The 17,321-nt window shown below is 39.1% G+C and overlaps 1 protein-coding gene across 1 annotated transcript in view; it reads left to right on the top strand.

The window, feature by feature from the left end:
* The first annotated feature begins 481 nt into the window (after positions 1 to 481).
* ikzf1 (IKAROS family zinc finger 1 (Ikaros)) overlaps positions 482 to 17,321 on the top strand; it is a 19,745-nt gene continuing 2,905 nt past the window's right edge. The window contains 7 exon segments of the mRNA XM_083695917.1: positions 482 to 541; positions 543 to 780; positions 5,509 to 5,562; positions 5,769 to 5,885; positions 12,944 to 13,210; positions 16,429 to 16,596; positions 16,920 to 17,045. Of these exon segments, the coding sequence (XP_083552043.1) occupies positions 488 to 541; positions 543 to 780; positions 5,509 to 5,562; positions 5,769 to 5,885; positions 12,944 to 13,210; positions 16,429 to 16,596; positions 16,920 to 17,045 (1,024 nt within the window). The 5' untranslated portion in view covers positions 482 to 487.

The raw sequence follows: 17,321 nt of genomic DNA, 5'->3' as shown, positions 1-17,321 counted from the left end.
ATTAATATTGCCTCTGTTGCCTGACACCACAAATGAAGGTCCTTCAGGAAAAATATGTTCTTCTAATTCTAATTTTAATCCTGGTTAATGTTATAACATTTCACACTAAGTAGTATTATGTTTGCAGTAATCTGGTGTGTTTCACTTTAAACCCTCACTGTAGGCTACTTTGTACAGGACATTTCTAACACCAAATTATAAAATTATATATAATCATGCTGAAAAAATATAATGATATCAGGAAAGGGAGATAACTTTACATGGTATCACTGGGAAGGATGAAACTTTACAATATTGTTATCAATGTCACATTATTTTGTCAGAATATGAAACAAAAACGTTGTATTCCACTGATTAACTATAGCATGCCAGAACAGGTGACTGGTGACTTGCCCATATGCAAGTGAGGAGTCCCCGTCCCTCTTTGGGAAATAAATAAATAAACAATGAATGGTCCAGTCTCCTGTGCGCCTCACCCATCTCATGCATGGCTGCCAGTAATGGTCTACTGGGTGTCAGCTTTTATTGGCACGATACAAAGTAAGTGCCAAGGGCTGGTGCCTCGACTCCCCGAGCAGACTCGGCCTCTGGATAAAAGCAAGAAAAATGCCTCACTCGAGCACAGAAACATAGACATGTTGGGCTGGAACGAGGAAGTGCAGTGGAGAGGGGAGGGACCGAGGGCAGAGTTCCATGGGGCTGCCGCGGTGCTTCGAAGTTCTGCACATGGAGCGGGGGAGAGTTGGAAGAACTTCATATTGCAAACTCAAGGAATAGCAGGTAGAGTAACTTTAAAGATGCCTCTCAACTCACAACGACTCTTTAGAGTTTATTCAGATTAGTAAATAGCGACCGAAGTCATTACTGTTAGTTTATAACATAAACGGTTTAGGCTACCGGAATGGAAAACATTGTCCTGGTGCAGGTGCGCGAGCGTCACTGAAATCCTGAGGCGCGCTTGTAGGGGCGCATGTAACGGATTTCATCCAAAAGAAAAATAATACTTATCTGTGCACATATTTATAGAATATTCTTGAGGGTTGCAATAATGCACTGTACACATTTTCCGAGGGGAAAATGTATAATTTTCCAGATTTTCCAAACGTATTTTTTGGGAAATTGCGGGAATTACGCACAATGTTCTCAACATTCAGCAAACAGAATGTCTTTTTATACATAGCCTAATTGATTTGTAATTGAAATATAGCCATAGTAAAACAGTCGTGTAGTTTTGGAGTATTCATTTGGTTTCACTCACATTTTGTGACAGAGTCACCTGTTGCAACTGCGAATCCAGAATGTTCCCAATGTCTGAGGTAAACTTCTGCTTCATAGCATTCAAGTCGGACTTAGTTCAGACTTCCACTTTTCCGCCTTACAAATTTGGTCTAAAACTAAGTAAATATTTTTGAGTAATAAAATATATTTTAGAATACAATTATAGCCTAAAAACAGCATTATATGTTCATGACACGATAGGCTTTCAGGACATTGGCCAGATAATCACATGAATGCGAGTTAGATAAAAAGAAAAATGCTCAATTTCACATCGTGTCGTCTATAGAACTAGACTCATGTTCACTCTCCATGTTCTGAACCATTGTCTTAATAATGTTGCATATTGGTCGGCAGGACTCATGAAACTATTCACACAGTTGTGAAACTGAGGTGGAAACATTAAACTTGAACACCCATAGGCCTACAAGATCTACAGATTTGTTTTGAGAGAAATAAAGGGGAAACAATTCCACAAAACTTTTCTGACACAATTCTTTACACACATCGTGTAGCCCACTCTGCTAGTTTGTAATTATGCATAGATAAATAGACCTATTATAAATAAATCCTACATTAGGCCTTCTTATTTATTTACATTTACCACTTTATCATGCCATATTTTCTTCTCTGTTTTCCAAATAGTGTAAACACAGTGTAACCAACACCAAAATTACCTTCAAACAAAGCATAGCTTTTAATGTTCTTAAACCAGTTGTTTAGATTTTGTTAGTCAGTAGGCCTATTGTTTAACTTGAAAATATGTACCTGACCATATATCATCTGACTTAATCATAGTTGAAATTAATCTTATTTAATGTATACCTGTGAACTCACATTTCAATTTCATGTGGAAAATCCTGATTAATCGTACAAACTAAAGTTTAGGAGTAAGTTTTTAACTAATTAGAATACAACTAGTTGTGCAACAAATTGTTCCCACAAGTAAAAAAAATAAAAGTTAATGCATTGAAATGCTTATTAAAATGTAACAATTAACTGTACCCCACTTCCTTGCAAACCTATGACTGATTCTGATTGAGGAAAGGCTGCTAGTAAACACATAGGCTTCCTTATCAGTAGTAGTAGAAATAGGAGGGGGCAGAGAGACAGACAGTTATTAAAATTATTGTCTGAATACCAGTGTAGTGAAGTGTGTCAGATGCAAATAAGGGCCCTGAAGGAAACTCCTTTACCCTCACCAAAACCTCACAATACTGTAGGCGCAATGCAGCATCTCATTTTATTTAGTACACTCTTTAATGATGAGAAATGTACAAAATGTGTTTGAAATATCCACAGATGACTGCGCAGTGTTTCCAAAATGCTTAGGTCACAGGTATTGTGTATTCTTGTTAATTGATAGGGTTTTTGTGACAAGTGTATCCTTGCTATGAAGAACTAAATATGATTTTGGTAAATTGTGGAGATATGATTATTATCTATTTCTAGTTGGACAGTCTATATGAATCATTACAGACTATGAAATATACAACATGTACTATACATTTCAATGTCTGTTTAGAACCTTACACTATGCATATTACAATTAATTGATATTAGGATATATAATGAGATATAAAATCTCATCTGAAAATGAAAAATGCACCAAAATGTTTTCTTTATCAGATGGTCACAAGTGCTTTAGAATGACTGATTAAGGTGGGTCTTAGCGTGTGAGCCACTGGTGTAGGCCTCTTCTCCTGTTGACTTATGTCATGTTACATCTCAATATCAAAACATATGAATCAATCTAGTGACCTATCCGTTTTATGGTTATGAGATAAGTGAGGAACAAACTGTTCTCCAAGTGAGTGTAGCATATACAGTGCCATATTCAGATATAAACAGAAAATCTTCAGGAGATCTTTGTTTTTTCACATCTTTTTTTTTTTTACAAATACAGAAATTACTAGTACTCTCATTGATGCAGTGTGTGCGTATAACCAATTGTTGGAACAACAACAAAAACAGAAATAAGAATACTTAACACAATTGTGCTATTTTCCTTGTCAAAATGGTCAATGTTGAGTTGATGGCCACATGCTGTTTCCATATAATTTATGTTGAAAATCCCTAGTCCTACCAGGAAAGTTCTGTCATTATCAGTGTACAAAAAGTCCCACATTCAAAGATGACTGTTAATAGATTTATCTAGTTACGTTATGAAGATCTATTCTTTGTGTAATTTTTCCTCTCTGTATAAGTGTGGTCCACTTTGTCTGTTTAACGGTTTGACTGTTTAGTCTCCACCCTGCTCCCCGACATATGCTCGCACCCTGCTTTGAGCAACCCCTCTCACCCCCAACCCCCACCATCCACCCTAACGTACACACACTCACACACAGATACACTCCCTTGAGTTCAGACTGAGAGTGTTGTAAACCCGCAGTCCTCTTCCTGCTTCTCGTCTCTCGTGAGCACACTCAAACCCATAGCCACAAGTCCTCCTGTCCTTAATGGGAGCACTCAGACCTATAGCCTCGATGCATTCTGCCCTTTATGAGCGCTCAAATCACCGCCATGACTCGACCTACTGTAGCCTCAGTGAAGTCGCGCAATCTAAAATGTGTATATGTGGTGGTCAAGGCTTTTTCAATTAATCCTCTTTATTTAAAAGTCATTACTATGTTTAGCTGTGAAGCTGTTTAGCTGTAAGAAGATAACAGTGATTAAGAAAAATGGCTGAAGTGTTATTCTGCTCTAAGTTCAGAAACGACTCGAGCCTAGCATCAGGTATCTAGTAACTAAGAATACAAATGGTTTCACTTTGGATTAAAAACAAATGACTTCCTGAATGTTCTTGTGCACCTTGCTCTGCACATGCCTACACAACTGGGTTGTGGTTGAATATGGGAATTCATTTATCGCTTCTGTCAAAGCCCCCCACCAACACCATCAGTATTTCCCTTCACACCATCTGCCCAGAAAAAGGGCACATGAGAATTGCCAGCCCCTCCCCAACCTCCAAACTCCAGATGCTTAAGAATGTCGGGTTAGAGCCTTCTACTCCAGTACAGTAGCACGCAACACCCTCTGCGCTCTACAAATCATATGCATCAGTGACCTTTGCCCCCCCAACACTCCCCTTCTACTTGGGTCCTCTGTGTCTGTGGCTGTAGAACTTCTGACTTCTAATGTCGGCTGGTCCACAGAACATTGTGCGTTGCGACAGAAGGGGCTGGTTGTTTCCCACTATTTGTTCCAAATGTGTGGAGCCATCTGTCAGTAAAACAGGAAGGCCTAGGTTCCCCTTCTCCCTCGGGCTCATTTCGCTATTTTAGGGAGCTTCACTTCTCCCTGTGTGGCTGGCTAGGCCGGGCAGAGGCTCCACCAAGGGCTTCTTGAAGTGGCGGAGTAGGGGCTGAGGCTGTTGTGCCCATCTGCTGCAGGCTTGAGGACCATGCATTATTGATGGGGCCACGCGCACTGGTGACTCCTCAGATATGCAGGCCTGGCCAGGGGATGCAGTCTTCACTAAATTGCCTCCTCTTGTGCAGAAAAACTTCTGTGCCCCCTCGGCCTGCTCCTTCTTCTCTCTTTTTCTCTCTTTTTTTTTCTCTCTCTCTCTCTCTCTCTCTCTGTTTCTCTCTCTCTCTCTCTCTTTCTATCTCTCACTCTCTCAGTTGCGCACTCCCCGTCTTGGTGCCCTCCCCTCCCCTCTCTATCTCGGTCTCTATCTTACTCACATCGTCTCTCTCTCTGTCTCTCTCTCTTTGTTTCTGATTGTGGCTCACACGCGTCTGTGTTGGGGCTCAGCGATGCATGCTCAGTAAATTAGAGTGAACACGAGCACCGATCAGCTGGGCACAGCAAACACCCGCATACTCAGTGACCTGGGGCCAGTTAATTTTCTGCTTAATTTTGCGGCAGTCAGTTTGCATTTTGGGATGGTTACGTGGCAGGAAATTAACAATAAATAACAAATGTGGTCTGAAAGCCCATTCTCAGCCCTCTGTACCACCGGGGCCTGTCATGCGGACCAAGCCACTCTCCCAGCCTAGCCTGTCTGTCCCACTCGTAATGAAAATGTCTGTAATTCTTTGTAATGTAATGTGGGGAATAGTGGTGTCTGCCAGTGTGACAAGAATGATGTTGCTGGGGTGACGGAGTCGTAGAGGGAGAGGTCACCCCTTTAGTTGCCGTTGACTTTTTATAATGTGCTTCTTCAGCCTGGTGTTGATTACATTTAAATAATGTAATCAACCCCCCCCTCCCCACACTTCCCATTAGAGTACCTGCATCGAATGGAGACCGAGGAGATCCAGGAAATGTCCCAGATGTCAGGTAAGGGGCCATCATGTTTAGACCTCAAAGCAGAGAGTACTGTCTTATAGAGGAACCGAGTTCCATTGCATGCATCTCATTCTACATAGGCTGAATGGCACAGTCAGAGTGCAGCGAATGTGTCATAGACTGAAGATTATGTTGGTTGTATCATATGAGAAATTATATTCAGGTTTTTTAATAAGGATTTGATGGTGACTCCCCAGGCAGGGACAGCCCCCCTCCCAATGATGGATCTGAGGAGACAGAGGAGGCCATGCCTGTACCAGAGGACCTATCTGCTAGCTCCACCCACCAGCAGAACAACAGAGGGGACAAAATGGGTGAGTGGCAGTGACGGAGGGTTCCTTATCAACCCTTATGAGTTTCAATGTGCTCCATCAGTTTGCGATCCCAAAGCAGTACAACCAGTTAGCACATGGCACCTACACTAGTATTAATATACCAATCAGAACTTTACATGTGTGCCCCTTGCACGTTTATCAATATTCACAACAGCTTCACCAATTAGCCCTCACAAGGTACATTATTTATATTCTAGATTATATTACAGATTTTCTTTAATAGATTTGGCAACACTTTTGTAACATAGTTCCATGCTCTTAAAATAGTTAACATAACCATCAGAACTAAACTTCTGCGGAACTGAGTGTGTGCTCTCATTGTTTTCACTGAAACTACAAAACCAAAAACACATTCTTACAAAACACTTCACACAAAACCCAACATAAAGGCACAACTTGCGTGTGAAATTATGTACATGTAGATTCTGCATTTACAAAATATGTTCTCAATTTCTTCATCACATCACAATAGGGAAATTGTGATTTAATGACTAAAACTTCAGTGATTCATACAGTATATCCATGTAAATCAAAATAAAGAAATAGATTACCTATACACAAAAACACACTGCACTGCTACACTTACACTCAGTGAGCTCCTGTACTGTAAGCAAAATGTCAAAATATGTATATGTGTAAACAAATAAAATATACATGTTTTACTGTACATGTATTATATTTACACAACTGTAATTGGATTTCACAGTATATATATAAATATATATATAAACCCTTAAAAGATTCAGATTGCACTGTAGTATCTGATGTTTACAACACCCATATGGCAAAGGCTTAATGTATGAGCTATTCAATAGCTGACAAGTGTGTTTTGGTGGCATTATTATATTTTAAACGGGAATTTATCTGAAATTAAAGCAATAATGCATTTTGCAGTGGATTTAGGCTATTGTGCAGAAGTGGAAGTCTATTTTAATGGTTGTGTTAACAGTTTTGAGAGCAAGGAACTTTGTGTGGCAAATCATTTGAGAAAGATTGATACAGGTTTTTTTTATGATACTACTACTACTGCTGCTGCTGCTGCTGCTTGTACTAGTCAGATACTACTAATTATAATAATAATAATAATAATAATAATAATAATAATAATAATAATACAAATTAAAACATCCATTGCTTTGTGTTCAACTTATAAACTCTTTACCAAAAACAGAAAATAGATAATGTTTGTCAGATACAATTAATACATTTACATAATCACTTGTTCACAATTAAATCACAGTTTTTTTTAATAGCTTGCTGTTGGCCAATTTTTTTTTTATATGTCACCTGTGAAATAATTTCCTTATTATAACCTAATCCTATGGAGATCCAGTGGGAGAAATTGGGTAATACAAATCTCTTCAAAATATAAACAGCAAGATGCATTTAGGTCATTGTCAGAATAGTTAGAGAACCACTCTAATCCATGTCATACGTCATACAGGGAATACCATGGAGATGATAAGGATTACTGTAAGCATACAAGTCATTACATGTGTTTACTGGAACTCTCAGGGCATGAGGACAAGGAAACATCAGTCAGTATGGATCTTAGGAATTGTTTTGCTTCATGAGACCATTGTGAAAAAGCCCCCTAGTCAGCAAGATGAGCCATGTACTGTAGAAACTTTTGTTGTTGTTGTATGTGTATGTGTGATCTCTGTGTAAGAATGGCTTAGTTTATTTATGAAGGAAAAATATGTTAGGCTAATTAACCTGTACATTGTACATTATACATTTTTACAGTAGATTCTGGCATATAGATTAGGGATGTTCTTCCATATCAGCTCCAAATAGCTGCAAAGATTACCCTTCCATTTTGATGCCGCCCTTAGTCAAAAAGTAAGATGTCAGAGGAAACTGAAATAGGATGTGCAAGAGTTTCCTAAGAAGAACTTGCCGCCAGGCAGTTTCAGCACTCCAGGAGCTAAAGTCTTTAGGAGCGGAGTTAGGCTCGGAGATCAGTAGCACAGTGCACCACACACAGGCAATGCACCTGCAAATGCACTCCCACTTTCACTTCAACTGTCAAGCTTTTTCACTTCAAACACAGCAAATACATGAATTTCCAAGCCCTGCCGATTCTGCTGGTAGATTTACAACCAGTGTCATAATGTGGGCCATGGCATCTATGTATTTTTCCACTGCCCAAACAATCATGACATACCTGATTATCTTTATCAAGAGTCACTCGGCATAAACAGTAACTCTGTCACTCTGTTGTTTTGTGCTCATCACAACCATAGACTTAACACATTTTGAGGGTTTCAGCTCCAGCAATACAAAGGTTAATGTATCAACCATGAATGTGTTTCACATTCAGCCATCTAATATGATGTCAAATGTTGCTTGCGTTTATGTGGCTTGAGAAAATGATAGGGAACCCAGGAATGCTTTCAGACCAGTAGGGTCAGGCCTGGCTTTTTCCATATGACTGTCCTTGTCTGGCTGAGCTTACTATAAGTCATTTGTGCTTGCTGAATTATTTACATTATTTACACTTATAAACCAAGTTTTTTAAAATTGTACATGTATTTTGTACCAACGTAAATGTAAGAATATTTTTTAAACAAATGGTTGATGTGAATAGATTGTACCGTAATATTTTTGCTGAAATGTCGATGATATAAAAACTACTGAAAGTCTAGTGTTTAATACAAATGCAGCTTTAAGGTTGCACAGTTTATTAGCAAAACCTTGAAGCTGAACATTATTTAATAATTTCAACATGGCTTTTGTAAATTCCTATACCTTGCATAAGATTTGATTCAATTATATATGAAGTGAAAGGACACAGCATCAGAGACACTTAAAAATAGGTAGGTTTGGTTTTAGGATGTGTTGAGGGATTCTTTATCTCTTTATCTGCTCTTGTAGTATTTTGAAATGCTGAAAAAGGTCAGAATTAGGAGAGAAGGCGATGTGCATGTGCGTGTGTGTGTACATGTATGTCTGTGTGCATGTACCGTATGTTTGTGTGTATTTTTACGTGTCTGTACTGGTGATATGTTCATTTTTGTGTGAGAGTTAATTAAGTGTGTCTGTGTGTGTATGTGTATTTGTTGCTCTGCACTCCCTGCAGATCTAATCACCAGTTTGAGGGGAAGTGACTGTTATATCTATGCAGTGCATCGCTAGCTCTCAGGGAGTTATAATTATCTCTCAGGATCATGTGGTACATAGGGCCCTGAAGTGCAGGGCCCAAGCTGGACTGTGTATGTGGGACAGAGAGGCTCAAATTATCGGAAGTTCAAGCAGCTCAAGGTTGCTTTTTTGTAATTTTCCACTTTCCAATGCTAATTTAGGTTCATCCCCTTCACCGTAACATTCAACAGCCACAATAATCACTTCCATCACCTCAGGGCTAAAGCTATACCATACCAGTATAGCTATTCAATGGCATGAAAATATTGTTCTTGTCATTAAACATGCTAGCAGTCACATGGACAGTAAAAATCATATTGTCTCTTTCTTGTGACACAATTTCTCTTTCCCTTTCAGCGTGAAGGAATCATAAAGGGCTATTTACTACAATGGTTGCTATTTCAGAGACGTGATTGCTAAGCATTTGAGTTCCCAAAAGTACAAGGCAGAGTTTAAAAAGAGAGGGAAATTACACCTTTTTTTGTGTTTCTTATCGACACTGCACGCTCAAAGGAGTGTTCAGTGTGGCGTCTGCGTTGTTTGACATGCATGTGGTTCCACAGCCTAGAGCACAGGGCTATTTTCAGGCAGTGGCAGCAGCAGGCCCTTTACAGGAACCTCCAACAGGCTCTTTTTACTTCCACACTATATGAGCCAAGTTAAATGTGTTATCATTGTTGTCAGGTAGTCAATTTTGAATCATTTTCTGTTGTGCTTTTGTTCTATTTCATTCATAGTGCTATAACTGTACTGTAACTATCCTCAGTTGAATTTCACATGTTGACATTCAGAGGTCTGGTGAGGCCTGTAACATAATGTTCTATGGTTTTGTTTTATTGTTATATACCTTTGTTTGTCCCTATCTGAATGATTTGACACTTGCTTCACAAAAACAGTAAATTAGGATGTGTGACTGTGACAAACATGATATAAAGTAAAAACTCTTCCTCCCATCCCCAATTTAGTCACAACTTCCCCATATCCCTGAGAAGCTGCAGTGCAGTAAGAGTAGTTCCCTACATGGTTCCCTCTGCCTTACAGAGGTCAGTGCTGTCTACCAGTGCTGTCTACCTCAGCTATTACTGTAGCCTTCGGATTAGAGAAGGCCCAGAGGAAAACACAATGGAGACCACTGGAGCTCAAGTATCTCCAAAGTACTCCATTGACAGGTTAAATACCTTGGACTTATTCACATATGCATATGACTCTGCCTAACCTTTGATATGTTTAGGGAAATTAACTCACCTGTGGTTAGTGAGAGCAGTATCTTCACAGTTATCAGTGCCTCTTTGCTCTGTGTGCTCTCTGTCGGGAGTATTCAGTGACTTTGTCATCTGTAGTGAGGCATGGCCTTAGCTTCCTTTAGCCTGTGCCATTTCTGTAGTATACTCTTAGAGCACTGCATGTGGTTTGAGTTCTCCTTATCTCACCTGCTCAGCGGAAAAATGTGTGTGTCCATTTGCAAAGACTAGTGGCAACTGGCATGAGTTTTTTAGGCAACCGACAAAAACAACGACCATTATGCACAATGAAGTGGAGGTGCAGTTTTTGACAGTGTTGCACTGGGAGTAGGCCTACTAATGCAATTGGTCTCTAGACTGTCAAGTATCGGCAATCTATAAGGTATTCGTTTATAATCAATACGTAAGGTATTCCGTTTATAATCAAGTTGCAAAAACAATATTCAAAGTTCACACATTTGCCTCTCCCCTCTCACTGGGTGAATCATCAGGAGCTTGTTCCCTTGGTGTGTCAGTGAAAACAAGCTTCCTGCAAAAAGGTTGTTTCAGTTACACAGTTTTATAATTCCTTGTCTGTGCTTCCCTTTCTGTCACTTCTCCATAATTCTTGGTGTTTCGGTTAGACAGGCTCTGTTTCTGAGCTTCCCCTTTTTCCCTAGATTCCTATATTTCATTATTTCCACTTCTTCCTCTTCGGTTGTACAAACAGAGGTAGAGACATGGGGAAATCAGGCTACCACCGTGACATGCAAACCACAGGGTAGTAGTTGTGGACCTTGCAAGCTCCACAGTGTGATTAGTCTATTCCAAAAAGCAACAATTGAAAACAATTAAGTGCCAGTCAGTTAGTTCTCTGCTACCCAAAATGACTCGACCCCCCCCCATTCCTCTATCAGTTTCCTTTAGGAACTGAGCATATTTAGATAATCACATTTTGATAAGAGCTCTGTACATACACTAATTGAGCGTGGTTAAATCATGTAACACGCTAATTTACCATAAACACCTGTGCTTCTTAAATGGCAGGCATTTTTAAATAATCTAAGAGAGTAACTTGTTTTCAGATATGATCTATCAGTTGTCGTTGGTTGTGCGATAGTTTTCTGTGTGTGTGTGTGTGTGTGTGTGTGTGTGTGTGTGTGTGTGTGTGTGTGTGTGTGTGTGTGTGTGTGTGTTTACCATAGTTTGTTGGTCTGTTTTACACCGCTGCGTCCCTAGTTTCACACTGCTTCCTGTGTCTCTGTTTCCTGTTTGTCTTTCTATCATTCGTTTCACAGAAGTGTGATGGTGAGAGATGATGAGTGAGTTGTATGAATGCAACATTTCAAAACAAAGAGAAAGTTTGGTCTTTAACACTAAGCATAACAACACAGTGCATGCATAAAATTGGTTTCTATGTTTCGCTTTAGTTTGCATGGTACTGTAAGTGATGCTTAGTAAGTGTGAAGAATGATTGGTCAAGGGATGTTTGTTTTATTACTCCTCATAGAATTGGACCATTGTTACTGTCTGCTTCAGAGACAAAGTTCATTGTAACAAATTGAGCATGAATGAATATCATTTAATAATGATTAGGGGGTTATGTTATTTATCAATGTGTTTTATTAATGGGAGTAGTGCAATATCAAATATTTAGGAAGGACTTTTAAGGAGGTGATAGACAAGTAGGATTGCTTAACAGGCAGGGCTAATCTAAATGACCTCAATATAAAATAGCAGAACTATTCATTGGCCTATCCGTAAATTAATTGCATGTGAGGCTAGACATGAAACATGACTTAATGGATTTGTGTATACTAAATGAATTCATTAAGTCATGCAGGGACCCTTCCCTGAAAGGTTTGCGAGCAGGGCAAAAAGCCCCCTGCACCCCACAATGTACAGAATGTAGTACTGCACTTTGCTTCCCTCTGTGGCCACACTGAAAATCTAAAGTGTACATCTACTATGTTTTTTTTAAATAGCAGCAAATCTTTTTAAATAACTAAAACGTATAATAGGTACGTAAAGGCCAGTGCTCGACCTAGACATCATATTTTGAAATTCGATTTTAGTTAAATGTAAGTTAAATTTCTCCCACCGAATCTCCTTCTCCTCTTGCTACTGATTTATCAAGGGCATTTAGAGCTTTTTAAAATCCTACATAATGCTCCTTTAAAAAGCCTTGTACCCACAACTCTATGAAATCTATATATCTTTTTTTTATAAAACTTGCATCAAATACCACCTCTGCCTATCTTCCTTGTCTCTTGCACTATACATGACTTTAGTGCTTTGATATTGATACCTCCGTCTCCAAACCTTTGTCCAATAATGCTATATTGTGTAGCCTATTGTGTAGCCTATATATATATATATATATATATATATATATATATATATATATATATATATATATATATATTATTATTATTATTTTTTTTTTTTATATATTTTTTTTTTTTTATAAAAACAAATTGATTTATCTTCTCTCCATCTAATCTCTGGGTAGGACCTGAGACCGGTAGGTATCAATGCGCAACAGACCAGGAAGATTGGCAGAGGTCGTATTTGATGCAAATAGAATATAAGACATATTCTGCACACAGTCAGGTGTAGACCACATAAAACATGCTCCAATTCTAAACAGTGGCCCACTGCCCTCTTTTCCAGCCTGTAATATTAAAGTTGAGGCTCGCAGTGACGAGGAGAATGGGCTCGCCTGTGAGATGAATGGCGAGGAGGAGGAGTGTGCGGAAGACTTGCGTGTGTTTGACTCCTCTGGGGCCAAAGTGAACGGCTCGCACGCCGGCCCCGACAGCAAGGCCTACTCTGCGCCCGGGGGTATCCGCCTGCCCAACGGGAAGCTCAAGTGTGATATCTGTGGGATAGTTTGCATTGGCCCCAATGTGCTGATGGTGCACAAGCGAAGCCACACTGGTAAGCCATCTGCGATACCCATCGCCCTTTCTTTGCACCCACGCTCACTGGTAGCCTTAGAGAGGGATCAGTTATGTAGGGTGGAGAAGCTGAAAGGGTGTCTAGCTGCTGTGGTGGCAGTTACAACAGAGTAGAGTTAAGGTTATACGCCAGACATACAGTAGGTCTCCCCTAATGTCCCATTCCAGCCACAGCTGTTCATGGAGCATAGAGTACACAGGACATACACGACAAGTTACTGGGGGTTTGCATTATTCTACGGTTCACCATTTAGGTGTTTTCTTAAAATTATTAAATGGCAATAACATGCTAGTTTACCTACTGTACCAAGCAGTTTGTGGTTTCTTTGGCATTCATAGAAACTAAGTACTGTTCTGTACCATTAGGTTTCATGCTACCAATTGATGAATAAAGCAAATAAGAAATAAGAAATAAGCAACAGACAGTGCTAACTATTGGCATATAATTTATTAGTAAATGAAGTGAAGCAGATGCTAGTTTAAGTGGAACTAACTAATTGGTAGGGAGATATTTGGTCTTGTACTTTAAGCAACATTACAGGTGCAGATCACATTGTTTAGTGATTAGGAGGAGCTATCATTGGCTTGCATCAGTCAAAGGGGTGGATTCAATCAAACCTGTTCTATGTAAATACATTATTGATCCTGTGCAACACATTTTTGTCAGTGAAACCATTGATGATAAAACCAATTTTTGGGTTTTCATTAAAAAAGCTAACTTTGATTTAACTGACTATGGTTTCCAGAGACATGATTTCCTATAGTTACGACACAGTGGTCAGAATACTGGACTGGAATGTTGGGAGTTTGAGGTCATCTAGATTCTCTGCATGTGTTGGATAAAATATACTTTGAGGAAGCCACTAGCCATTTATCATTCTCTGGGTGATCTTCAATCATCACAAGAGACAAATAGCTCCGGAACTATTTGTTGTGTTGTTTTTTTTCTCTTTTTTTTAAGATGAATTCAAACCCTAAACATGCCCTTATATTACAGTTGAAAATCAGGATATCTGCAACAATTAAATGGAATCTCCACCAAATGACAATTATCAGACTATTCAAAGTTTTTCAAATATCAAAATTGATATTCTTTGTAATGAATCCAAACCAGTGGGGGGGAACACTTTTCAAAGAGGCACTTAACTGCCATGCTTTAGAAACTAATGAAACCCAAAATGGAAGAAAGGAACACTAGACTAATGTAAATGCAAAAGAACGTATAATAAAAGATATAATGAAGTGCCTCCTATTTAAATAGAAATATTCTGTGGTGAGTCTCTGCTCCTGAAATGCATTTTTAATGAGTTTCCTTTTTTATATATTTTTGCTGCTTCACTGGTGACTCTTATTTTATAGGGGCCTTTGAAAAAAAAAAACATATTAAAACGTTCACACAGAATGCCACAACACTCGGAGAGGCTGGATATTGGTTTATTCCAGAACCGCTGATCAGGAAGACTGGCTCTCAACACAAAGTGTTTCCTTCGCTTTATTCAAATGAGGTTGAATTTGCATTGTGATGTGCCGCTCTTATTTTAGAGACGAAGAAGAGGAAAAAATGAGATTTTCAGATCAAATTGACCTAGGCAGTGGTGCATTACAGAACTGGCAGCCTGAGTCTGAAAGGCTCTTGTTCGATCAGAGCAGCAGTCGGCTCAGAGAGGCAGGGAGAGCAGGGAGAAATGTCACTCTGCTCTGAAACCCTCCTAGGCTGTTTGATTGGGCTGTGCTGCGAGTAACTCCATCATGGAGGATGTTTTAGTCTTTGGGACTCTTGTAGTACAGTGACCCCAAATTCACATTGCAGTGGCACTATTGAGGGGATTCTTTAGTTCTTGCATTCACATGGCAACATTCAGACAATGGCCAAATACATGGCCTATTATTGTCAGAGGAGAGTCTGTTCTTGTTGAGCTAAGCTGACATTAGACACTCCCAATGGTTGATATATAGTCATGTGACATGTCATCTTCAATTTGCTGCATCTTAAGGATGTCAAAAGAAATACATGTTTGTAGTACATTCACCTAACACAGTCAAAAGCAGTAGATTTTAGAGAGGATAACTTATTCATGTTCTTCTACTTATATATAATATGTATATTGCCTACATTTTGTGTTTGTACTTACACATTAAGTACTTTTCTGTTGGAAAAGGTGACATAAATGTCAACATTTACAAAATGTAACATTACAAAGACACCCCTCAGTTACAGACACCTCCATATTTGTTTGGACAGGGTGTTCACCCAAATTACAAAATCACATATTTAGGTACCACTTACTTCCATTGGTTTTGGGGTAAACATGTGGTTAGAGGTTAGCGAAAGTGTCTAGAATCAACATGTGAATTGAAATCTATCCTTGTCCATAGACTCCTTTCAGGATGAGGAACCAAATATGTGATTTTATAACTTGAGTGAAGATAAGATAATGCTTTATTAATCCCCACAGGAGAAATTTGATGCACCAGCCCAATAAAAAAACAGACACAAAGAACAACATATTTACAACATATAACAACATATAACAACAATTTGTTTTAACTATAACTATGTGGCAAAAGTACATAATGTCAGCTTTCATTTGAGAGTATTTTCATACATATCTATTTTATCATTAGAAATAAAAAGGGAAAGTCAAAGAGGCTATAAAAACATGCTGATGGATTAGCATATGTTAGTCTATCGTCACTGTTTGTAGTGTTGATGAGCGGTTAGCATCTTTTGGTTTAGCCTCTGTTACCTTCTCACCCATCGTTCTCCATGATTCAGTCATGGTTTTTCATAATTTTGACAGGATCAGAATGGATTCAGAAGTGTTCATAATCACTTACAAAATAAACGTCCCCAGACTTCATTCACCATTGGCAAGACATGAATAAAAACACTCGCAGAATGCATGAAAAGTGTTCATATAGTCACAGACTTGATACAAAAATTAAAAATCTTATCTCAAATGAAGTGACATAAAGTGCATTTATTTCTAAATGGTCAAATAGATCTGTACTGTATGAAAACACCCTCAAATGAAAGCTAACATTCTGTACTTTTGCCTCATAGTCATCATTTGATCTAAAAACCAATTTGCTATAGTCATGATTTCTAAATCTTGTTTATGGGTCAGATTTTAAATGTGTTGCAGCTGCTCCTCTATGATGTCACTAACGGCCGGGGGTTCTGCTTCTTGTTCTCAGGAGAGCGTCCGTTCCAGTGTAACCAGTGTGGTGCCTCTTTCACTCAGAAGGGCAACTTGCTGCGTCACATTAAGCTCCACTCGGGGGAAAAGCCCTTCAAGTGTCACCTGTGCAACTATGCCTGTCGCAGGAGAGATGCCCTCAGTGGTCACCTGCGAACCCACTCTGGTGAGTATCTATCTAGGAGCCAAGTGAACATGGTTTCACTTGGTTGATGTATAGACGAGCCACACCTGATCTGCACACTGTGCAATGGACGTCCCCTCCCTGGTGTGAGTGGATAGGGAATAACGTCTGTCATTGGCAAACCAATCCAAGGCTTGAAACTATCGCATTCATCATGTAAATTAAACATTGGAGTAGCTCAAATGAAAAGTAAAAAAGCACTCACTATTATACCTGAAATACAAATAGTATGGATGATGTACAGATGTTTGAATATGTCACTTGTTTTCCATGCTCACTGTCACATCAATATGATTTTACTTCAGTTGGAAAACCCCACAAGTGTGCTTACTGTGGGCGGAGCTACAAACAGCGCAGCTCTCTAGAGGAACACAAGGAGCGTTGTCACAACTACCTCCAGTGCATGGGGCTGCAGAACAGCATCTACACAGGTTAGTGCCTCACACGGCGCACATCTCCCACTCATGACCCACTTTACACTCAGGACTCTCAATGGTGGTAACATTAAAATGCAACAATGTTGCCATTACGAAATGCTCAAACAGGTCAGATTGAATTTATGGCATTTTTGGAAGAAAAAAAAAATTCTAAGGGAAATACCAGAATTTTCTGTAAAGAAATGTGGTAAAAGGAAGAGAGAGAGACAAACAAGTATTTTCTTTTATGGCCAATATAGAATTTGAAAGTCATACTTACACATACATGTA

This window comes from Argentina silus (genome assembly GCF_951799395.1).
Source record: "Argentina silus genome assembly, chromosome: X".
Classification (NCBI taxonomy): Eukaryota; Metazoa; Chordata; class Actinopteri; order Argentiniformes; family Argentinidae; genus Argentina; species Argentina silus.
The sequence above is the reverse complement of the archived record's forward strand: the minus strand, read 5'-3'. Positions and strand labels throughout refer to the sequence as shown.